Source organism: Canis lupus, chromosome 21, assembly GCF_048164855.1.
Source record: "Canis lupus baileyi chromosome 21, mCanLup2.hap1, whole genome shotgun sequence".
Lineage (NCBI taxonomy): Eukaryota > Metazoa > Chordata > Mammalia > Carnivora > Canidae > Canis > Canis lupus.
This window is the reverse complement of record NC_132858.1, coordinates 46,208,637-46,233,313: the sequence shown is the minus strand read 5'-3', so window position 1 is coordinate 46,233,313 and position 24,677 is coordinate 46,208,637. Positions and strand designations below refer to the sequence as shown.

General features: G+C 43.9%; 1 protein-coding gene across 4 annotated transcripts in view; it reads right to left on the bottom strand.

Annotated features, from left to right (window-relative positions):
• Nucleotides 1-9,275: 9,275 nt before the first annotated feature.
• POU6F2 (POU class 6 homeobox 2) overlaps nt 9,276-24,677 on the bottom strand; it is a 476,258-nt gene continuing 460,856 nt past the window's right edge. For 3 of the 4 annotated variants that reach the window (XM_072791624.1, XM_072791626.1, XM_072791628.1), the window contains 3 exons: nt 23,020-23,188; nt 13,761-13,929; nt 9,276-10,229 (listed from right to left, as the gene is read on the bottom strand). In XM_072791624.1, the coding sequence (XP_072647725.1) occupies nt 9,725-10,229; nt 13,761-13,929; nt 23,020-23,188 (843 nt within the window). In that variant the 3' untranslated portion in view covers nt 9,276-9,724. The remainder of the gene's footprint in view (nt 10,230-13,760; nt 13,930-23,019; nt 23,189-24,677) is intronic. The other variant, XM_072791627.1, reaches the window with a different exon arrangement.

Below are 24,677 nucleotides of genomic sequence, written 5' to 3'. Positions count from 1 at the left end.
GAATATAAGAAATGCCTGTCTCTGCTTGTGTCCAGCATCTTAACAAGAGCATCTGTAAAGGACGTAGTAGTACAGTTCACCACCAGTGTTGTTGTCACATAGGGGTGGGTGTCGTACTCTTGCACTGAAGTTCAGTTTCTGGAGCTACTTCAGTTCTGAATCTGTGTGATTATATTGGCCTCCCCACCACTGCATATGGCATGTAGCCAAACATTCTAGAAATATGGCCACTTTCAGAGATAATGCCCTAGTGACTTTGATAATGAACCCCATTTACACATACAGATGCCAGACCCTTGCAGTACAGAGCAAAGAAGTGAGTGTGACTTGTTCCTAAGTGACAAATCAGCAGGTCTGGTGAAGCTAAAAGCACTTAACATCTGGGAGCACAATCACAATTCTTAAGGCTGAAGTGGGAGTATCAAAGAAAATTCTGGAGTGGACTCGCTAGTCCAGGCCTGAGGCCAGCTTCTGGTTTCTACACTTATTCCATCATATTCACTTGCTGATGGGATTAGTCAAACAACCTGTAGGATTTAGATACTTTCTCTTTCACTTTTCTGTTGGTTTCAACTCCTTTGCCTAGAACGCTGTATTCTTCCCTGATGCTCAGTGATGATGGAACGGCATGACATATAGAGGCGTATCTAATTTCCCTTAGGTATTTTTCACTATTTCTGCCAAGCAGCACTAATCATTCAGGCTATACTCACCTAAATCAAAGTGGACTTGGTGATTAGATAATTAGAATTTATCTTCAACAGCAGCCTTTCCTGAATGATACCATATATCAGATACTGTGCTTTATATACTGGTGGATTGAGAGACATGGGGGTATCAGACACCATTTCACTAGGGCTCAGTGTGTATCCATCTTGGTGAATACTCTAATTCCCAATATATTTAGCTCTACTCATGAACTCTGGGGTCTTGGTCAAGCCCATTAACTTTTATGACTCTTAGTGCTCATCTATAAAATAGAAATTACTACACTTCTAAGGGCTTATGTTATGAGCAAATAAAAAACAAACAAACATATAGCAGTGCCCTCTTATCCACAGTTTTACTTTTTGTGGTTTCTGTTATCCGTGGTCAACCACAGTCTGGAAGCAGATCATCCTTTTTCTGACATGTATTCAGATGGTCAGTAGTAGCTTAATGCTACATCACTCACTTCTCTTCACCTCATCACATAGCCATTCTATCATCTGTCATCATCACAAGAAGAAGGGTGACTTTTAGACAATAAGATATTTTGAGAGAGACCACATTCATATAACTTTTATTACAGTATAGTGCTATAGTTGTTCTGCCTTAATATTAGATAGTGTTACTAAATTTCTTACCGTGCTTAGTTTGTAAATTAATCTTTGTCATAGCTATGTGTGCATAGGAAAAAACATAGTATTTTTAGTGGTCAGTACTATCTGCGGGTTCAGGCATCCACTAGGGGTTTTGGCCCGTCTCCCCTGTGGATAAGAGGGGACTAGTATAAATGAAGGAAGTTCATCATACAATTATACAAATGTAAAATTACTGTTACTCTTGTCAGACAGGAAGACCTGTCACGTACAAATGACAATTGACTAAAAGAATAGATTGCCAAACTACAAGTCCATTGGGGAAGCCAAATCTGTAGGTCATGTAGAGGTCTCTGTCAGTGATTTTGTAACATGTAAATGATCCATATGCAAACTCAGTCCATGCTCTGATGAAGGCGACACGATGCCCGGCACATAGTAGAAGTCCAATAGGAATTGAATAGAATCGAGTCTTAAAGAGTGTGCAGAGGTTGGATAGGCCAATAGTGCAGTGGATGGACGTGCCAAGCAGAAGCACAAAATGTTCCCTGGGTATTGGAGAAATTTTCAGAAGTTTGGTTTGAGAGTTGATAAGAGATGAGGCCAAGAAGTAAACAAAGGCTGGGTCCCGAGAGGCCTTGTATCCTCTGCCTGAGGTTTTTTTGGGTCCATTCTGAAGGCAATCACAAGCACTGGAAAAATTTTAAATAGAAGATAAATATGTTCATATTGGCCTTTCAGAATGATTTCTTTGGTGGCGTGCTTTTGATGAGTAGAGAGTCCAGGAGCAGCATATCACGGTGGTCCAGGTGAGAGGTGGGTGGGTTTGAGATAAGTAGTGGCAGTGGAGGATGGAGAGCAGGAGACAGTTGTGAAGAATTGACATGACTGGAGTTTTTTTGAAACTGACCGGGAGTGGCTGGTGCAGAGAAACTGCCTTCCCTATCTTTGAACAGTTGTTTAAACAATTGCTTGAGAAGTCAGCAGGAGAATGGGCATCCTGGTCACAAGACCAGTGGTTGTGGATTTTCTGAAGATAGAGTGTTTAACCCAAGCAGCTTAGCTTGTTAATACCTATAGAAAATGTTTTTTTCCCCCTCAACTCATGTAATTGCTCCTGTCCTTCATAATATCTCCCTGCTTTCATCCTACAAGTGGGACACAATCTGGGTTGTTGTTGTTGTTGTTGTTGTTGTTGTTGTTGTTTTTAAGATTTTATCTATTTATTTATGAGAGACATGCAGAGAGAGGCAGACATAGGCAGAGGGAGAAGCAGGCTCTCTGCGGGGAGCCCGATACAGGACTCGATCCCAGGACCCTGGGGTCACGCCCGGAGCCAAAGGCAGACACTCAAGTGCTGAGCCACCCAAGCATCCCACTATCTGTTTCTGAATCTTTGCTCCCCAAATTGCAATTCTTTGATGTCAAATAAGTGCTCATTTGTCTCTTATTGCAGCTCTTTATTTTTTGGTCAACAGAGTCAAAGGGATTCACGAAGCACAGTTGCCAGGATTTTTGGTGACTTGAGTGTATATATGTAGGTCTGGATGGCTGATGCATGGAACCATTAACAAGGGTAAAGCAAATAGATGGACAAAGTCCATAAAGAAGAGGGTAAATTATACCCATGATCTGTTTTAAGAAAACAGCAATGTTTCATATGTTCTAGATAGATTTTCACCTAATATACAGAAAACCTCCGTAGGTGTCTCTTTCCCTTGATACTGCAGGTAAGCTGAGTGGTTCTTAAGGGCCGTCTACTCGGACTCCTTTCAAAGGGCCAAACGATGGATAAGGAGCCAAGACCTGTGTTTGTTAGTGAGGAGCTGGTTTCATCTACTTGGTGACAACCTGCTCCTGAACTCTTTCCAGCCATGGATTTTTGATTAAATTCATCAACCATTGTCCTGCTACAGTTGCCACTGAATAGATTATGTGTATATGGTTGGCTTAGTGGAAAATTTTGTTGGAACAGCTTTTGGAATCATTTAAAACAGATACTGGTGAGTGTCTTATAGCCGAGGCTCTGTCTTCCCGTTCATTTACTGTTTCAAATTCAGCCTCAGAACTGTGTTTCATCATTTTAATTCTGAAATTTGTGTTATGTGTAAAATATTATAATACAAGAAACATGGAAAGATTCTAGCTTCTGGGCAAGTATTACTGGCTTTTGCACCATAACTATGAATTTCTTGGAGACAAGGATTCATTTTGTTTATTTCTGAGTTTTCGCAACAAAAAGTTTCCGGCACATATGAATGTTTCACAGATATTTGTGGAATGTGGAATGGCTGAATTTAAGTGGTATCTTTTTATTTTTCTTTTATTTTAAATAATTTTGTTGTCTATTTTATATTTTGTTGCTTTAAATAATTTTGTTGTCATTTTATTATATTTTGTTGCATTATTTCTTTTTTTAAGATTTGTTTATTTATTTTAGAGGGGGGAGGGGCAGGAGAGAGGGAGAGAGAATCTCAAGCAGATTCCCCACTGAGTGCAGAGCCGGATGTGGGGCTTGATCTCATGACCGAGATCATGACCTGAGCTGAAACCAAGAATCGGATACTTAACCGATTGAGCCACCAAGGAGCTCTGTTACATGACTTCTAATAGGTAATGTATATTATTATGATGATTCAGATACATAGTTACAAGTAATTATCCTTATATCAGTGGTTGTTACCCAAATGTTGTATTATTATGTCCTTATTAAGGATGGAGACAATTAGGACCTTGAGTGCCATTATGCTGGTGTTTCTCTTCAGTCCAGCATGACAGTAGATCCCAACTTTGTTGAAAGGGCTGGTGTTGGGCGGTGGAAACTATTAGATTTTTATTGTGGAAGTTGAAATAATCGTGTCCCTTTAGTATATTAAGCAGTTGTATAATGAACAAAAGACAGCACAGTTTATTTGTATATCTTGGCTACTGTGAATAAGGCTGTAATGAATAAGGCTGTAATGAAGGTGGAAGTCCGGATATCTCGTTGAGACATGTACTTTATTTTATTTGTAATTTGAGTATAGTGGAGATGACCATCTTTTTAAAGATGTATTATCAAACCTTTTATAATAATAGGTATAATCATGGTCATGACCTTTGCCCGGAGTATTTTCAGAGTATTTTAAATGGAAAGAAAGCTTGACTGTGACTGTATTTTGTCTTTCTCTACCCACGAGGACGGAAGCATCAGCATCTTTTTGCTCCTCCTAGAAATCCATCTCGGAGCTTCCTGGCCACTTTTCTTGCCTATTTATAATGTATGGGCACTCCGATTTTTGGTTCTGTTGCTTGTCCTGAAGCACTTCTTATCAATCACAAGATGAAGTTGATATATGGACCTCCATGTAGCATAAGAAATGTTTGCTGAAGGTCACTAAAAGCATGCAGATTGTCATTCTAACTACCCCACCCCCTTTTACTGGTATTTTAGCAAGATAATCCCATCTTCCTTTTGATCCAGTAAATTGTAAAACCACGTTAACTCACCTCCTATTCTCACATTATACTTAATCAGGAGCATATTCTAAATGCCTAAATTTTCCAGAACCATGCAATGACAGGAATTGCTTGAAAAGGCAGCAAGAGCTCTTTCCCAGCAGAATCCTCTGCAATACCTGGCACAGGGCGGGGTGTTAGTAGGAGACTTGGATGGCCATGGGTTGTGTCGGCTTGCTATGGTTTCCCATCTTCCGTCTTCAGATTCTTGTGGAGACTTCCCATTCTTCCTTGGGGTTCCTCGGGGTTGTTAGCATGAGGCCCCTTCCCCTGACCACAGACAGGGTGGGTCTGTGACCCCGGAGTGGATTCCAGTACATAATCCCCCAACACAGCGCCTAGTTTAGAGACAGGTGCAAGACTCAACATCTGAGGTTCCCGGGTGAGAAGGAAGCCGAGCGGGGCAGGCTGGTGACATCCTTGGAACCACTGTATGCAGCGGAGCTTGCAGCCGGACTTCCCTATCAGGTCAAATAGCATCGGCTCTTCTTGTCTCAGCAAGTTTCAGTTGGATTTCTGTAACCTGCAACCAATGGTGTCTTAATTTATCTAATCTTTTATTCGAAAAGTTAAAATAATCATGATATTAATGGGTCTGCCTGGAACCCCTTCCTTTTCTTAACACCTGGGGTTATCCCACATATTCATTTACATGCTTACAGTTGAAATGATATATCTGAGTTCAAGACACACTTACTCTAGAAGCTCATGTCAAACAATTCTTTATTTTTTATGGTACAAATTAAAAGTGACAGATCTGAAGCTGTTAAGAAATACACAAAGTGCAGCTTTACTGACCATACAGATATTGCTCTAGATTAAGTACAGTTTTGTCAGTTTTTTTTTTTTTAACGTTAAGCAACCTGTGCAGATAAATCAGCTTTGGTTTCAATGTCAGAGCAAGTAAGGAGCTTTTAAATATCCAGTTTGGCTTCTTGGTCACAAGTCCATCATGTCAACTTCTCATCAAGAGGATTTTTTCGAAACAACCCAGTCATTTTTTCTGCCCTCCTTCCTGCTGCCTGCCCCACACGTGGAGCAGGCAACTTTCTGTGGTTTCTCATCAGTGACCCTGGTGACCAGTCTAGATCACAGCACGTAGGACAAAAAAAAAAAAAAAAAAAAAAAAGAAAATCACTTTCTTAACAACAAATAAAACAAATGTGCCTCACATAATTTCAAGTTGAAGACAAGCAAACCACATGACAAAAAGCTCATTACAAAATGTTATCCAAACAGATTTTACAGTCAAACATTGAAATGAAAATCAATTTCCTTTTTCTCCATTTTTTTTAAGCTTGGTCATTAACTGGGTACAAGTAGAGTGCTGAGGTAAAACATTGATGAACAGTTTGTATTTCTTTTTTTTTCTTAAAATAGGAACAGTTTAGTATTGCGAGATTGTCAGCAACATTTAAGCCATATCTATACAATGTGCATATACCTACAAATATTGAGCTTTGGTCCAGCGTAGAGAAGATGAGCAAAGGCATTTTACAATTTCTTTTTGGTTATAGCTTGAGTTCTTTGATACGCCTCTACTTGGTTTTCTTTTTTCCTAGCTCCTTTTGCTTTTTTATTCTCTCTCCTGTGGGGTGTGTGTGTGTGTGTGTGTGTATGCGCGTGTGTGTTGTGTGATTACAACATACAGAAACCAAATCCTTGCAATGCAATTAAAATTCTCAATTTTTCAAATGGTTTTTGGTTGAAAAAAAAAAAAGCCCACAAACAGGTGTGAAATATAACATCAGTCATTTCTTTTTTTTTATCAAATGATGAAGGAAATGAAGATGATCATAATTTAAGAATATGTAAGAAAAATATTGAAGCTTGAAATACAATCACATATGCCCGAAGTGGCTTTTATTTTTTGTTAATGGCAACCTTAGCCTTCAGTTCATGGAAACATAAAAGACTCTTAAGTGCTACTGGCATATGAAGTTGTTTACAAGTGGAAATAAGAAATGTCATAATAAAATTAAGCAGTAGGTGAGGTCCCGAAGACTTACAAGTCACACAGTATAATTTATATTCCTAAGAATTTGTTCAGGCACCTTTTTATGCCTTGTAGCAAAAAATTTATCTTTAAAAAATTAATATAAGAAGCATTACAACACCTTATAAATAATTTATAAAACAATACAAAATTATAAAACTATAAAAAAAATCACTGCACATGAATGGTTTTACGACTGTGGGATGAATATATTTCTTTTTTATTCCACTCTGGAAGATTACTTTTATTTTATATTTTCACTGTCCTAGTTATACCCTCCCAATTATAGATCTCCGAACCGAGCAGGCCTTATGTAACTGCTGCTGGCATATGTTTAAACATTTAGCATCCATCATATGTCCTCTTGTTAACTTCTCTTCCTGAGGAGCTTTTCCTGATGGAATTTGGAGCAGGTCCTAGGAGAATACAAAATCTGTCTAATCGATACCTTTTGGGATTTCTGGGTTGTTGCTCTTTGTGTGCAGTTTTTGAGGTGGTGAAATGGGTACCATGATGTCGTTGGCATCGAAGATCAGGTTAGCTGTGGTCCAGTTAGCATCAGACTGGCGAAATGGAAATGCCTTTATAAGCGAATGATTCCACTTGCAGGATTTCTTTTTGAGTTTCCTTCCTGGTGGTCTCCTGATGGCCACGCATGAAACTTCCAGGAGCGGGGTAGGGTGGGGACAGTCCTACCATTGCATGGACATTGCCAGCAAAGGCACCAACAGAAGAAGGATCTCCAACTCCCCTGGGGGAGGGAGTGTATTAGGGGAGAAGGTGGCATTTGTATTCGGTTGGGCAACTTGAAGGTTTTCCTTTTTCTTCACAATTTACTTCTAGAGAGTACATGAGCGTGATTTGGAACTAATTGCTCAGGAATATTTGCTTCTAGACAGCAGGCAAATCGGTGGTCCTCTTTGCCAGCTCCTTTGCCTGAACACCTTTTGCCTGTCTCTGTGGGGAACACCAGCCATGGGCTCCAGGTGGCCACTTGCCCAGCCACCCTCACATCTCACCCTTTCCTTCTGGCTTATTAGGTGATTTTGGCCCACTGACCTTTTGGGTAAGTTATTTTGAATAGTGAAATAATCCCCTAGTTCTAATAGTGAAGGCTATTCTGATGTGTTAGATAAGCTGCTTCTAGAATTTTCCTTTTAGCGGAGGTACTTCACTGTTATAACCTCTGTTCCCCTTAAGAACCCAGCCCCCAATTCCAATCATTTAAATTCGTCTTCCAACTTTCTGCTCCATTTGTATTTGTGTATATATATACACACACACATATATATGCGTGTATATATATATCCCAAGAACAAAGAACAATGGTTCCCCCCTGAAAAAAGTTGGCCATCCCTATCGGAATGAAAAGATTAGCAGAAAAGATGGGATTTATAGGATACATGATGGTCTCTAATGATCCAGTGATCATCCCTTTCTTTTTGGCCTGTTTCCTTTGTGTGTGTGCATATGGGTGTGTGCATGCTATGTGTGTGTTCTGACTGAAATCTTGAGACATTTCTTTGGCTATCAGACTTCTGAGAGAAATTGCTTTGCACAGAAGCATCACATAGATGTAAGTATTGAACCAAATGTGCAGTTTATATTTATATTACAAAATTAGTTTTGGTCAGCTCTCCATGTACGTGGCCAACAGACTGAGAGAAATCCCAAGCTCTGGTGGGGACAGTGAGTACGATTACAGCTTATGCCAGTGGTGACAGTTCATTGAGCAAAGCCCTAGTTATTCTGGAGTCTCTCCTGCGTTTCACGGGATCTGAGTGGACAAGACACCGTTCCCACTCTGTGACCCTCCAGCAGACCCTGGAGGCCGCACACGAGGGAGACGGAGAAATGGAGGAAACATGAGAAATGCGAGCTCCAGTTTCTTATCTCAAACCCACAAGTCATAGTGAGAAGAAAGCAATGGATACTTTGGCACACGATCCAGGATGCCCCCTCCCCCCGAAAAACAAAACTAAAGACAAAGAAAAAAGAACACCCCCCCACCCCAAAAGAAAACCAACAGTGAGCCTCACAGAATGGCTTCAACAGTGGTGCCCACCCCACGGGTGGGGAATGAGATGGGTCAGACAAGAGAAATCAGGCTTCTTATTTTTCCTTTAAGTACAAATGTAAAAATTCGTAACACAACTTTACACGCAGAGAAGAGTAGACCAACGATCGCGTTTGCAATGCCATGTTTCTGACTTTGGTTAATAGGTTTTCAGAGTGAATCAGCACTTAGACCCTGAAAGAATGCAGTCCCTCCTCCAGGTGGCAGGCTTGTATTCGCTATGAACAGATAAAAGTTTTTGTTTGCTTTTGGGTTTTTTTTTCCTTCCTTCCTTCCTTCCTTCCTTCCTTCCTTCCTTCCTTCCTTCCTTCCTTCCTTCCTTCCTTCCTTCCTTCCTTTCTTCTTTCTTTTTCTTTCTTTCTTTCTTTCTTTCTTTCTTTCTTTCTTTCTTTCTTTCTTCTTTCTTTCTTTCTTTCTTTCTTTTTGTTTTTGGTTTGGTCTTTTTTCTTTTTCCTTAAAATGTGTTCACATTTTCATAATACACAGAAAAAAGTATGTGGTTATTTGGTTTGCTCTAAGTCCGTTAGAAAATTGGCTTCGGAGGGGTGGGGGGTAGAGACGGGTTGGGCCGGGGGACTACCCTACCGCACACACCTGCCAGACGGTGTCTGCCTCGTTTAAAAATTTTCAAAAACTGTTATATTTTTTTTCTTTTTGGAAAACCAATGGACATGTATAAACCATTCTGTCCACTTGGTCGCTTTCTCAGTCTTTTATGGACGAGGGTGAGGACTGGGGGCTACTTGTCAATTTTATTTTCAATTTTTTATCATCATCATCATCATCATCATCAGTTATGATCTGTGGAGTCTGAGGGCGGCGGTTAGCTCTTGGGCATGTTGCTTCTGATCCTTAGGAGTTGTCTTCCAGAGAGTCTGTTAAGGGCTCCAGGGGGACGGCCGAGGCCGGCTCATGCTGTTTTAAGCGTTTAATTGTGTTCTTCAGGGCTTGCCTCTTATTGCAGAACCAAACTCTAACTACTTCCCGGTCATAGTTCAGCTTCTCGGCAATCTCGGTCATTTCCTGCCCAGAGGGGTGTGTGTTCTTCTCAAAGTGGGCATTGAGGATCTCAAGAGCCTGGGGGGTGAAGGAGGTGCGCCGCTTGCGCTTTTTGGACGGTTCACTCCCAATAAACTCGGTGAGGTTCTGCACACCTGCTCGGTGGCGGGCCTCAGCCTCAGCCATCCACCGCTCAAGCACCGGCTTGATCTTCTGGGCACTTTTAGGGGTGATGTCCAGCTTTTCAAACCTGGCAGGATACAAAAGGCCAGGGTTCAGTTTGGCTGTCAGACTGCTAGCTATAGTGTTCTCTTGGGCTTCCTGTGGTAGGAAAAAGTGGCTTCTCAGGATGGTGTGTCTGGGGGGAGAATTGAGAAAGAACAGTCTTACACTGAGTCCTCTGCCAGGGTGGGCGCCCTGCCTGCCTGCTGCCTGACTGACTGGCAGAGCGAATTCACTCCGGGGGAGCAGCCCGCTGCAAGGTGGCCGTCCCCGCTCAAGCCAGCGCCACCCGGCCCGCATGCTCATGCCCCGCATGCAGCCCGCACAGCCACACGGATGGGGAGACGGGGGCACACGGGGGGGTTGCAGACGCCAGGACACACGACAGCCATCGCGAGGGAGATGAAAACCGACCTGCAGAGCCCTCCCCACCCCGCACACTCCGGAGATCTAAGCGCCTGTCAAACCCTTCGTCCCCAGCCATGTGTCCCCCACACTCAGAATCCTCAGGGCAAAAGTAAACGCCAGGGAGTGGCGCCAGGCGACAGCAGCTGTCATGTTCTTCCACCAAGAACGACTCCTTTCGTGTGCCTCATTGAGGTTGCCTTAAACTCCTCCCATTGACTCGGTTATGAAAACACTGCTGTTTTGGTTACAGAGTCCGGGATGGAGACTGGGACTGGGTTCTTTTCATCTCTGTCTCATTTGAATCCCTCTCTCCCTCTCTTTCTCCCCCCGCCTTCCCTCGTCCCTTCTCGATCTCCGATAACAAACCATTTGCACTAGATGTTAGTTAGCAACATGCCCCTTTCCAGGCAAAGCACAGCCCGTTGCTACTTTACGGTGGGCCTCATGCAGCCAGACACCCTGCTGTAGTTGCTACCAACGCTCCCCTCTCACTGTCCCCGGTTGTGCTGAGGCCACCTCATGCTTTTTAAACACTGTCCGGGGCGATGGTACACTTTGGCACTGGGGCATCGAGCTGTGTTTAATGTGTGATATCTGCAAACTGTCCTTGAATGATATCATTTTCTGCAAATGTGGTCTAGGTATCAACGGCTCTCAGCAATTCTGGGCTACGGAATCCAGAAAAATTTCTGGGATTTTTAAGAAATATGAAGCATCTTGGGACAAAATTATATAGAGCGCCTTAAGAGGTCATCCTGGTATCCAGTTCAGCCTCATGCTTCCACGAAATACACCAAAGTATTTAGTAATTGCTTTTATTCCTTCATCTGTTTATTCTAAATCCAAATTCATGGCCTACGGTATGACAACTTTGGACACACAGATCCTCTCTCTCGGATCCTCTTTGGATTCACTCTTTTTAAGGGGTCAGTGTATTGAAAGACAACCATCTGACTGCAGAGTGCATCTTACTACAATGGGCTGTTCTCCTAGAGTGAAATGAACCTGCTTTAGCCAGTCTGAGTATGCTTTATAAGGATGCTTGCAGAAGGGCACAAAAGGATAGGCTTCCTCTATGGGCCATAATATTATCTTTGACACTGCATTTTAGGTATTGTGATAAGCAGTGCAAATAGTACCAAGTTTTAACGTGATTTCCAGTGCATTGCGTTCTCTGTCTATAGATCAAGGGGTTATTTGTTTATTTATTTTTTTAACCCAACTTCCACTCCTGGTCAGAGGGGGAAGAAGTACATTTTGTTTTCAATAAAAAACTTAATGAGTCACTTAATGAGCTTGCCACAAAAGCTCTAATGGTCATGGAATTTGCCACATACTACATTTGACCATAAAAGCTTCAAAGCTTAAACTGTGGATAAACATGACAACAGGCTTCACAGTGCCATGGTGTGAGGGGCAAAGCTGCAATAGGGATGTTCAGGGTGTTGGTGATGTTTCCTTCTCTTTGTCTCTCTCAAGGAGGGACTCATCAAAGGGTGCCTGGGAGCCACCCCTCCCTCCTAAGTGACACCTGAGTGTGCAGGCTCAAATGCAGATTCCTGTCTACCCCTTAAATAAATGTGAATTGTTCCAATGTCAGATCTCCGTCTCTTTCAAGGCTTTCATTTTTTTTTTTCTTTTGGTATTTAGCTCCTATAACTGGCTCAGCCAGACCCTACAGGCTAGAGAAAGACTATAAAGTCGAGGCATATTCAGTTATATGGGGAGTTCCCAGGGTCTCTCTTGCCATTTCAGCCATTGCTTTCTTGGCTTCCCTGGGGAAGACTTCAGAAATCTACATATTTGATTGGGAATGCCCCAGACACTCTACGGGTGTTGGTGAACATCTGAGATGGCACTCAAACCAATAAAAGGAAATCATGTTTTAGGACTAAAAATAAGCCAAAGAGGACTTTAGCAAAAATAACAAATTGACAACGACTTACAAACCTATGGCTGCCTTCATCACGAGGCTGTCAAGATGAAACAAAATTAATGTTTCCCAACAGGGAGCAGGCGTATTCATATCACTGATGCTGCTTGTTAGTGTTGATGTTTCTGTGTTGTTGGGAATAACATATACAAGCCTTGAAACAAATTTCCCAGCAGTAGTATCCTTGTATAGACTGAATAAAGGTTATTTTCTACAGGGAGGTATCTTATAAGAAAAAACAGTAGGGGAGACCATAGAAGTGAGAGGATCCTATGGCGCTTTTTGTATTTAACAACAATCAATGGGTTTTATGGAAAATCATTGAGCAAAATGTGAGCTGCAAGCTACTACCCCATACTGATGTTATTTATAGCCTTAGTCTTAAACTGCAGGCAAAGTACACTTCCGTCCTTTGGGGAATACATTAAAAGTATAAAGAGCAGATAAAAAGACAGCATTTCATGGATCACCAAGAACAAAATCCACTTAAATGAGTTTAGAGTTGGTTTCTTGGCTTTTCCTGATGGAGGAGGACTCATAAGGCATTGCCCAAGAGGAAAAAGCTCTTACAGAAGTGCCTTTGTTACCTCATGCATAAACATGGGATTAGTGCAACACACACACACACACACACACACACATATATACATGCAGGGGTCTGCTGCTGGCGGCTTGACCCAGATCAACTTGAACACAACCAAGGCTGGATTCTATTATTTATTTATTTATTTATTCATTTTGGAGGGGGCGGGGACAGCTTAGGCCAGATTCTTACCACCCCTTTCTGAGCCACTTAAAGCAGCTACTTCTTTGAAAAAAAAAAAATGTGCTTTGAGAGTTGTGTCTGGCAAGGCCATGTTAAAGCATTCCTTTGCGGTCACGAGATGGTTAATTTTCTTTCTACGGTGAATTTTTCTGGGAAAATCCTGAAAGCCATCCCTGGGCAGAAACGGTGGGAGGGTTAACACCCAGTGGGACTGGCAGCCTGACAACATTTGCTCGGGATACCTGTCTGCAGACAGGGGATGGTGGCTCTCAGCTGCGTAGGACAGCAGGTCCAGAAGGAAGCTTCTGGCCCACCAGTGGGGGATTCCCAATGAGACTGCCTTCTTTGTGAGTTGATAGGAGTTATCAAGCCAGGACCCCGAACTGCTTAAGCACCTTCATTTCTGTCAATGCCACTGATTCCAATGTATAACCGCCCCAGACTTAGTCCCCACACTCTACCCCTCCAGCTCTGCCCGCCCGAAGAAGAAAAGCTGAGCCATGAGGACAGACGAGGCCCAGGCCGGCCAGGACAGGTGACAGCATGTGGGCACGGGTTACCTGCAGATGGCCGACTGGCTGTACGCGGGGCCCTCTGTAGCACTGAGAGCCTGTCCCACCTGAGTCTGGGTCAGGCCAAGGGACAGGCGCCGGATTTTAAAAGCTTTGGCAAATTCTCGGATCTCCTCCAGATTAACCCCATCCACCTCACCCGCTGCCGTTTGAGGATCTGTGGAGATGTTTTTAAAAATAGGATCAATACGTCAACACACATCCAAGTGATATCTGTTTATTACGGTTTATAAGAAAGCGGCTCTCTTTAGCAGCAGAGTGGTGGGGGAAGCAGACACTGTGGAATGTTTTCTCTTGCTCCCAAGTGGGGCACCCAGGATCCCATCCTCAAGTCATTACACTTCTACAAGTCATCCTTCGGGGTGATTCTATTCCAGGTAAGGCCACAGGTAGTTCACATACTGCCACTTTCACAACACAAGAGTGTGCTCCCCTGGGCTGAACAGGTAGCAGCCAGGGCAGGAAGGCACCAGCTAGGGGATGCATCTCCATTTTGCCCATAAATATGTTCAAATACTGGGCAAAAATTGTACACATTTTGCCCATAAATATGGTCAAATATTCGGCAAAAATATATGAATACAAATCTGGTGCAAAAGAGTACAATTGTGCCGCTTGAAATGTCTTAATTGGATTCTTTAGAGCTAAAAATTGCCCTTGAAAAAAAAAAAAGTAGAATTTTCTATCTTTCCTTCTCCGGCTCACCGCTGCAGTTGGGCTAACAGATGGTAATGTTGTCTAATTTCTTTCGCTCACATTAGCCCCTCCGAAGAGCCTGCTTATGAAGCTGTGAGAATAATATTGTCCCCCCTCCCCACACTCCCCATAGCAATAGCAGTTTACTGACACGATGCCTTTGTCCCCTAAAAGGGCACATAATAAAAAATGCCTACTGCAGGAAGGCTCCTTTGGTGCCGGATAACGCGGTCAATTTAGGACTTATCAAGGGAAATGACACAACAGCTGGAGAACGCACCCCCCTTCCCGCTACTGATCCCCGGATAAATGATAAATGAAAGCGTACGCCAAGCTGGGACAGCATGGGTTGGGGCTAGGGGAAGATTTCAAAGTGCTGCTCCATCCTGCCTGGAGCGAAGCCTGTCTGCCTGCGAGCCGACTCTATTGTTCTCCACCTCATTCCCCGGACTTAGGTGAGAAGTTTTTCTCTTCCTCTCTCCGCACAATAATCCATCAATTTCAGTAAATCCAAGTACTTGTCTAGGGACTCTGGTGGACTAAAGTAGTCTTCTGGGCTCAGGGCTACAGAAACCCCTGTTGTCAGGCAGAGAAATAAATATTTGCATTGCAAGGACCAAGAGTTCTCGAAGAGTTTTAGATAAACATGTGAATATGGGGTCTGGGGTGGGTGGAGAGGTCCAAGCTTCCCCTACAGATTCTCTCATAACAGGGGACACGGACTCTGTTGGTAGGATCAGCACTACAGTTGTGCATCTTCACATGAAAAAAACTTCTGTGGACTTTGTGCACATCCTTAGTCCTAATTTTGCCGAGGAAAGGTTGAAAAGTGGTCCAACCCCTGCGAACAGTTCTCTAAGTATTTCTTGAGTGACTCCAGGGGTGTCTTACTGATGGTTAAAGGGAGCAGGAGAAATAGGAGAGGCAGTTCTGGCCTCCATGGAGTTTGCAGTCTATAGGGGGTTGGGGGTCAATATATGAATGAGAAGCAATCCATGAAAAATACCAGGCTGAGTGTAATGGGGAACTAACGGGGTCACACCCGCAGCAGAATTGACAGAGGAGGGAGATGTGACAGGAGGGAGGATTCATCTGAGTCATGCCCAATGGGCAGCCCATTCACAGAATGGAGAGGCCATATTCTGGGCAGTGGGAGCAGCATGCAGACGGGCACTGATGCCAGCAGGAGCAAAAGCACGGTGGGGGTGTCTGCAAGGGTTTTGGACTGGGAGCTCCTGCTAGAAGTGCAGGATATTTCACTGTAGGGCATTGAGAATTGTGTCCATGGGCAGGGGCAGAGGTTGACCATAAAACTGATGAAGATTAATTAAAATCTTGCTTCCCCCTCCCCCAACTACCCCCTCCATCCCCCAAGAAGCCTGGCAACCCTGGTTCAAGAAAGACTTGTTTGGGTTGTCCTTGAGAGAGGCTACCCTCTGGATCTTAAATCCCACCAGCACAGCAGCCTGGAGCAACTTCAAGGGTTTGCTAAGGATTCTGGGAAGTCACGTCCACGCACATAGCAGCCTGGAGCCTCTTCTCTCATTTCTTCATTTAAACGTTCCTAGAGCAGAAGTTGCAAATGAGCAGCTTGCACATAAAACTCAGCTTTCCTAGAGCTTACAGTTTTTTTGGACTTGCCAACATTTAAACATTGGGAGATTTCTAAAGAAAAAAAAAATCTCATTTTTTTTTACATTCTTTTGAGATGTTGGAAGATCTGGCTGTACCTGGTGTCCGTTGAAGCCTCTGGGGAACAGTCAGCTAGAACTGGTTCTGGCTGGCCCGTTCAGCTGCTCCTCCTTCTCCTCATCTGCAGCCCTCCTAGACCTGCTGCCCGGCTCAGCCTATTTTGCGACTCTGTGTTTAGTGTGTGCTTCCCAACAGGGTGGAGATCGGTTCTGGGGTGGTGGCGAAGTCTTAGATCGGACAATGGTTGTGCCCACCCCCCAAGCCCCAGAGGGCTGCGGGGCTACAGAGACAGATGTGCAGTAGATCTGTGATATTAATGTTTCATGGATGGAGTAGGGCAACTGGGATTTAAAAGCAAAGCATAAAGGGGCTACGTGTGGGGGAGGAGGTGATGATAAAATACTAGTTGAGACCCTCTGGTTTGGAGCAGAGCCCCAGCCACTTGGTACAGACGGGCACAGGGAGATAGGGCTCTGGGCAGCCTTACCAGTGTGGGAATGGAGGTTCAAACCTGAGGGTGAGAAATTGTAAACTGGAGACTTTCCTTGTAGCCATATGGCATTTAGGGTGGTGCTTAGGAGTCACCCGATGGGGCCCAGGACATGCATTTTGAACAAATACTGCAGGTGATTCTGATGCAGGGGATCCCTTGACCCCCAGGGCAGGGTTGGGGGTAGCTTCTGGCCTGCCCTAGTCGGGGCATGGCTCCCTCTGCACATCACTGTCTTCTCTCGACTCTTTACCATCATTCTTCGCCAGGTTCCACTGCACAGAAAAGTTGCCGTGCCACCTGTGTAAGAGCGATGAGCCAAAAAGGTCCTACGGTGGCGGGGCGCCCTTCCCTGACCCCAGCCCCGTCCGGGTGTCAGCGGGCTGGGGTTGCCAGGCTAGTCCGGGGCTAAGGGGGACAGCTGTTCTCTGAGCAAAGCTTAGAGCCTCCGTGGGAGGGGACTGTGCTGCCCTGCGTTCACTCCATCTCTAGATGCGTGGAAATCAGGGAGTTGGGCGGCCCGTGAGGGTTGGGGCCTTAGACTTGGGGGGCAATCCTCAGTAAACCCCGCCTGTCTGCCTTCTTGCCTTTAAGGCCTATTATGTCTCCTGGAGACTAGCAACTCAATCCATGTGTGTGCCGGATTCCTGACAATCCCTGGTGCTCGGCAGAGAGCCTCTCCCGGCCGCACTGACGTGTGAGGCCGGTTGTCAGGACTTTCACTCCGAGGCTCGGGGCCCTGGGTGCCTGCCCCATTGAGTCCAGCATCTTCCGTGGCTCCGGTTATTATTACACCAGGAGGCGGAACTCCTTTCTCCTCCTCCTCGTCCTCATCTTTTCTCTTTCTTCTTTCTTCTTCTTCTTCTTCTTCTTCTTCTTCTTCTTCTTCTTCTTCTTCTTCTTCTTCTTCTTCTTCTTTCTTCTTTTCTTTTCCTTCTTCTTCTTCTTCTTTTCCTTCTTCTTCTTCTTCTTCTTCTTCTTCTTCTTCTTCTTCTTCTTCTTCTTCTTCTTCTTCTTCTTTTCTCCTTCTCCTTCTTCTCCTTCTTCTCCTCCTCCTCCTTCTTGTCTTTTTCCTCGTTCTACTTACAGAGCTGATGAGACAGGAATGGTTGTGAAATTTAAGCAGTGTGATGGTCTGTTTGATAAAGGCCTGGGGAGGGAAAATCGGTATCTCCTGGTTGGTGCAATGTGTTCATTGCTGGAGGTGAGCTGCCTGGTTTTCTTTCCATTTTTGTTCTTACCCATAAAAGCAGATGGTAAAATGTCTTGCAGCTTTCTCCATGAGTCCCAAGGCCTCCCCATGCAAAAAAAGGGGCCTACCTGTGGACAAAAATCCATTTCACCTTGATTACAACCTGCGGGACTTGTCTTCACACTTGGGGGGAATTCATCAGGTGATGCCTGTAAGGTGTTTTTGAATTAATGAGAAAAACTGATGCTTTTTTTTTTTTTTTTTTTGGATCCTAAAGTTTCTGACTTAAAACTCTTCAGGATTTCCTCCCCCGTCCCCCCACTTTTGGAACAATTCCCCTTCCTTAAGGGACATATGCTTTTCTATTTGAGGAGAGAAAACAAGAAGGGAATGTGGTAAATGGGACCTTCTTCCCTGGAACGTGACTTCAGCTCTCAGTTTGGTTCGGAGGTTGACATTCCACCCAGGGGTAGCTCAGTCTGGCTTTCGCTCACCCAGGTTGGGTCACTTTCAAGGATGAATCTGAGGCCACCTTGATGGGGACCCCAGAGGGATCTCTCAGATCCCCCTACTGGGTGGACTCACTACTAGAGCAACCCAGTCTGGGATTTCTCTGCATTGAGGAGGAAGTGACACCTTTTACAGAAGTTTGCTCCAGATTAAGTCAGCCCAATATATTAAGGACAGGGTCAGAAAGTGACAGCAATGATTATCAGCCCCCGCCCTGAATCTGACCCTTGCTGGAAGAGCCAGAAGATCAACCTATATAGAGATTAACTGGCTGAGAGATTTAGACTCCACTGGCATTGAAAATTGGCAGGGATTCGTAAGTATACTGATGACGCTTCCCAAGTCAAATCTGGAATGCAAGGGCTGAAAAGTCAAAGATTTTTATGGAAACTAAATGCAAATTGGAGGAAAACAAACCTGTTCTGCAGAATCTGGTTGTATGTTTGCTGGATCTGCCCCATCCTGAAGGCTAAGGCTGGACGGGCACAGATGTTTTGTTTTGTTTAATTTTAAAAATTCAGCCCCTTCTACCCGTTAACGTGGACGTCATATAAGGGGTTGCTAACTGGGTCGAACGGTCAGTATCCATCAACATCATCCTCCTACAACCTCTGCTTATGGGATTTTTATATGAAAAATATGCAACTTTAAAGAAACTTCCAAGGGTGAATTAACTGTCTTATGTAAACACTCATCTGCTTTTTTTTTCAATGCTATTCTCACAGCCAATAGCGGGCATGTTTACCAAATATTCCCAAGAAATAAGAAACCATTAAGGAGCGTGCAATGTAATTTGGGAGAACAGTTGATTTACAATAGGGTTACTTCACTGTGGAGAATGTGAATTGTGATCATGGGAATCGGGGGTGCCATTAGCTATGACCGTGCATCTTTACAGTCACTCGATGGTTTGTTTTTTTTTGTGGTAATACCCAGAGGTCCTTTGCTGTCCAAAAGATCAAGTTTACAGGCCAGGGGTTTAAAAAGTGTGTACTGAAAAACAGAACGAAACCAAACTTGGCAAAGAATTTTTAAAAACCCCAAATCTACCTGTTTTTACGTAGCACTGTGTAAGTCTTGGGCCAATTTGGGACATTCGTCTAGTCATCTGTTTGACCCTATTAGGCTTTCCGAAAGCCCTGCTTGTTGAAACTATATTTACCTCTGAGGACTGCAGAGACTAAGCAAAGTATAACACAGGGCCAGCTGTGTAGCTACTGTGAACAGGTACCGTACAGATGTCTTACCACCTGCGATTATTTGGTAATGCTGAGCTCGGATGTGGTGTTCTTTGCATTTGAAGATCCTGTTATCATTGTTAACGCATTAACTCTGCATTCTTTTGCCTGGAGAGGGGAAGATTTTGGTTCCATTTTCTCTGGAACGATGGCAAGACGTGCAGGGGTTACAATGACAGTCTTTGACCGTGAAGTGGGAGGGTTCATCAACCAAGGTCTCGACCATAGGTTCAACTCCAGTGTGACCTGCTTCTTACTATGGCCTTGGTCTCTTGGAGGGATTTGTTGATTAACCATTCTACTCAATTCAAGAATTATTTACTCTTGCAAGTCCCTCTGTTCTGTCTCAACCTCCAAAACTGAGTTAACTGTGGACTGTATTGCCAGAGTCCCTATTCCTGTGTTGAGCATAGCATTCATTTCCTTTTATTGTAACTGTGTTTCTTGTTACCAGTTCATGACCTCCCCCAGGGCAGGAAGCACATCTGCCTTATTTTTGCTTTCCTCTTTTCTGTTCCTGTGCTCAGCATATACATGGTGCTCAATAAGTGTTTTTATTTTTAAGTTGACAGCCTCTGACTAAGCCACCCTTTTATTCCCCTGTGAATTGAACCTGTGTAGCAACTGTATCTAAAGTATGGGGTTGGGTCTCCCCAAAATATCCTACCTGCAGATTTGGTGAAGCTTTATCTCAGACAAAAATAATTTTAAATGGATAGTTTATGCTTGAATATAAACTTCAAAATATGCACAATGTCTAGTTTTTCTCTTTATATTAGCTCAGAGAAAAGCCTGTGCTTTAATCGTAAGGTGTGGGTCCAGGCATTTAAAGTATTATTTGAGGAATATTTAGGTGATTTGATATATTTTGTCATTCAGATTTCACTGGATAAAATTTATGTGTAAGCATCTTATTTTTTAAGGCAGCTGTGCTGTGTGGTGTGTATACGACCCATTGAATCAGACTCTTTAGGTTATCGTCCTGGCCTTGCCACCCATTAGATTTGTCACACAGAGTGTCATGATCTCTCAACCAAGATGGAATGTGGTACTTCTGACAGAAGATGGCCAAAATGGTTGTACCTTCAGGATCTATCTGACGTCAGGTTCAAGATCTGAAAATGAGGGTTTCTAGGACTTCATTGTGAGTATTAAGACAAGCACAATATTGAAAGTGCTTTGAAAACCCTACTTTACACATAAAGTCTCAAACAAAGATTTGTTGGGGGAATCTGCATCAGAGAAATGCTCCGTGTATCATTCATTGCGTAGTTGGGTTTTGAGACAGAAAGAAATTAATTAAGCAACATGCTCAAAATCTGTAGCAATTTTAAGCCTAGTAATGAGTTTGTGTAAAGTCTGTCCCCCGGGTTACAGCCAGAGCCTCTATGTATCTGCCTGAGAAGGCTCCTGATACAGGCTCTGCATGTGGGTTTGGTGTTTCCTGCCTCAAGTGCAAACAGTAAAGGAGTCTCTGTCCACATTCTTCATATTTCATATCAGGATATGTAATATAGGTCACTCATTATACACCTAGAATTTAGATGCCCCATTGGCACTTGTGCAATTGAAGTTCCATCTGTCCCATTATGTAGCTCTGTTACTGATGTCTAAAAAAGGCTAATCCTTTCCTGCCCAGTTTGAGACAAGTGACTAGAGAGAACCGGGTGTCATCCATCCGTCTGTCCGTGTGTTCATCCACTCATCCATCTCTAGTCATCCAGCACGTACCGAATGCTTACGTTGTGTAATATCTGTGGGGTGGTTTGTGCTTGACTTCATATTTAACTTATGTCTTCTTTATAAGATGTTTGATCTCAGTTCCTTTTCTCTCAGGACCAAAGCTTAACAGCCTATCCTAAATTTGTGACCTTGCTGCTCTTTACAACTAGAGTATTTCGTGGAAACTTATGCAGAATATCGAATTGGAATGACATTGAAATCTTTTGTAATACCCCTATGAGGAGTGCCTCTATTGTGGAAAATCTGACTAAAAAGAACTTAGCTGTGATTTTGCTTAAGTAAGACTAGAGTTTCTGGCCCAAACGAGAGGGGTTGTATATCTAAACAACCTATAATAACTGATTGATGGTAAACTCCATATGTAACCTGAAGTTTGGTGTTGACCCATTTGTGGGATCAAGAGCCTTCAGGCTAGTCCACTGAGATACTTGGGCATTTTAATATCTTCCCATAATTCCTCATTCTCTTCTCCATTCTGTATCATCCTTGCCTGTATAATCCCTATAATTTAATATAGATGTATGTATGCACACACACATATAATTTTTTTGGGGGGGGTTGCTTGTATGGGGAGGGCATGGCAACCCTCCCTTTTGCTTTGCATGACAGATGATATGTGAGGATCCCTACTGTTCCCATTATAACAAGTTATTCATGACACTTGATCAAACAGAGATACTCAGATGTGTTCTCAGTTTATGGCACAGTTGCCCATGCAGTGCTTTGGCCCTTTAAACCTATAATTACTGGATTTTCATTTCCTGGAGAATTATAATCTAAGTGCGCATTCTATGATTTTTTTTATGGGTAAAAACTGCACTGAAGGTGAACAACCTACGTGAAATTAGACCATTGTCCCACACATCTAACATGTTTCGCTTTGCATGTGTCACATATGCTGTCTACCTGGGGCCAAAAATTATATAAAAAATTAAAATTTTATATATATATATATATATATATATAGCCCCGCTCAGGGAAGCAGACTCCCAGGCTTATTTTATTTTATGAATGGTGGTTCAGAGATTTCCCATCCCATGGCAGCCCATGCCGCTTCCCCCACGGGCCCCTGGAGGCAGCTCCCTGTGCACACACACCCACCCGCCCACGGGCACGCTCTCTTTTATTTCCTCTGACACCTACAAATAGAATGGCAGGGGACTTCAAACACACAGAAAAGCTGCTTGACCTGCTGGCTGAGTGCCTGTTGTTGGTTATTTCAGTTCTGAGCTCTGTGGCTCATGCCCTGCAAACTGATCAGTTCTCCCTTCTGAAGAGGATGGGCCGACTCAACAGGGCAGAGAGCACTTGAGATAGACCCTGGCCCCAAGCACACTCATCCACCGGGTGTGCTTTGGGGGGCTGCTTCCCTAAGGAACCATGTGGCCCTGGGCAGTGACCTTATTCCAGCATTGGCCTTAGAAGAGCCAGGAAATTCCTCTTTGATGTTGAAAGAAGAGAGAAAGGAGGACAGGGGCATAGTGGGAGAGAGAAAGGGAGGAGGAGGGGGAGGAGGAGGAGGGAAAGGGAGGAGCAGGAGGACCTAGAGGAGGGGAAGGAGGAGGAGGGGGAGCTCCTGGAGGAGGAGATGGAGGAGGAGGGGGAGGAGGCAGGGAGGAGGGAAAGCATTGCAGATAGGCAACAAGAAGACCACCATGATTTAACACAGCCAGAAAGGATACTTACTGCTGACTAACTGGCCCACGCTCAAAGCTGAAGAAGAGGAGGATGAGGAGGAGGAAGAAGAAGCCTGCCGGACGGGGCTTTGAGACATGGATGCTTGGCTATGAGCCAGGTGCAGAAGGTTGCTTTGGGAGGCTGCTTGACCCACTGATGTCTGGGAGGGTTGGTGGATCTACATGGGAGGGGGTGTAAAAAAAATACACACATGAGTAAGAAATCAGGGGGAAAGTGCCAGAGAATAGACATTTCATCTGGGGTGGAAGCATTATATTTCCAAGAACACATACTTCTCAGGAACAGTGCAAACTCTATGCAACTGGCAGTATTTTTTTTTTTTGTATATAATATTTTGCTGCTTGCCTGACAGGCATTTTATTAGTAATCCTAAATATATTATTAATTCCCTACTTGGCTTGCTGGAACACCCAATTTTCTACCTTTCTCGACCACAGCGTGTGGCTGGACTCTTCTCTGCCTGTTCACACAATTACAGCGCACTTGACAGGCTTCTCAAGTATGTACAGAGAAAATACAGTGCTTGCGATCACCTCGGAGTGTGCAGCTCAAGCTTAAAGGTGTGACTGCGCCCACCCATTTTGCCTTCTGTAGCTGGTATTTTTAGGAAAGGTCCCATTTGGGCTGAGCGTGAATGGAGTTTGAGAACTTTCTGCTCCCCTGGATCAAAGAGTCTGGCTGGATTACTGTAAAGTTGGGGGAAAAAAAACGTTCTCTGATGTCCTATGGGCCACGGGGAGAGAAGTTGGGGCAGCCAGGACAAAAATATCCAGTAACATTTGTAGTTTTGGGTCGTCATTTTCTTACTGTGTGCCACCCTGTGTTAAGTAAGGGCTTTCATGCATGCCCTTGCTCATTTAATTCTCCTAGGAGCCTGTGAAGTGGGTGTTATTTTGACCTCTCTTTTGCAGACAAAGAAGCGGAAGCTCAGCGAGGTTAAAGGGTTTTTGTAGGTTCATCCGGTAGGTGTGGGGGAGCTGGTGTCTGAATATGGGAAGTCTGACCCTGAGGCTCGAGCTCTTAATCACAATGCCACAAGCAAGCATTAACCTAATTTTCAAAATTTAGGGAGCCTCGAGAAAGGCTGTCTTTATGTCCATTTATTCATGACTCCTTTACAGGTTCTCAAAGGCCGGCTGTCCTGGGTAGTGAGAGAAGCCCAGCTCAGGAGAGGAGGGTTGGAGGAAAGGCAAGTGATTGCAAGTACGGGGTCCCCTTGGAGACTCAGGGGGGATCCCACCATCTGTGTTTTGCCCTTCCCAAGAAGCTGACACGAAGGGGGCTGCTCAAGATCCTGGGCAGGTGCACGATCGGCCTCAGCTGTCACTGGCTTTGTGATTGGAGATAGCACTACTTGGTTTGCAAATTGCCTTCATGGCCATCTTCACACTCCCAGAGTGTGAATCACAGAGGTGTAGCAGAGTTTTTATAGAAGGAAGTCAGCCTGGGAGTAGAATCAGGTCAGGTCCTGAACTTTGGTGGGATAGATCAGGGCCTGACCTGATCTTTGATCACCTTCTCAGTATCTGACAGCCAGCCTGGGATGTGTCAACCTCACATTTGTCATTGCTTTCCCTGTGTGTGTGTGTGTGTGTGTGTGTGTTCATTTTTTCATTAAACTTTATTGAGAGATAATTTATACATAA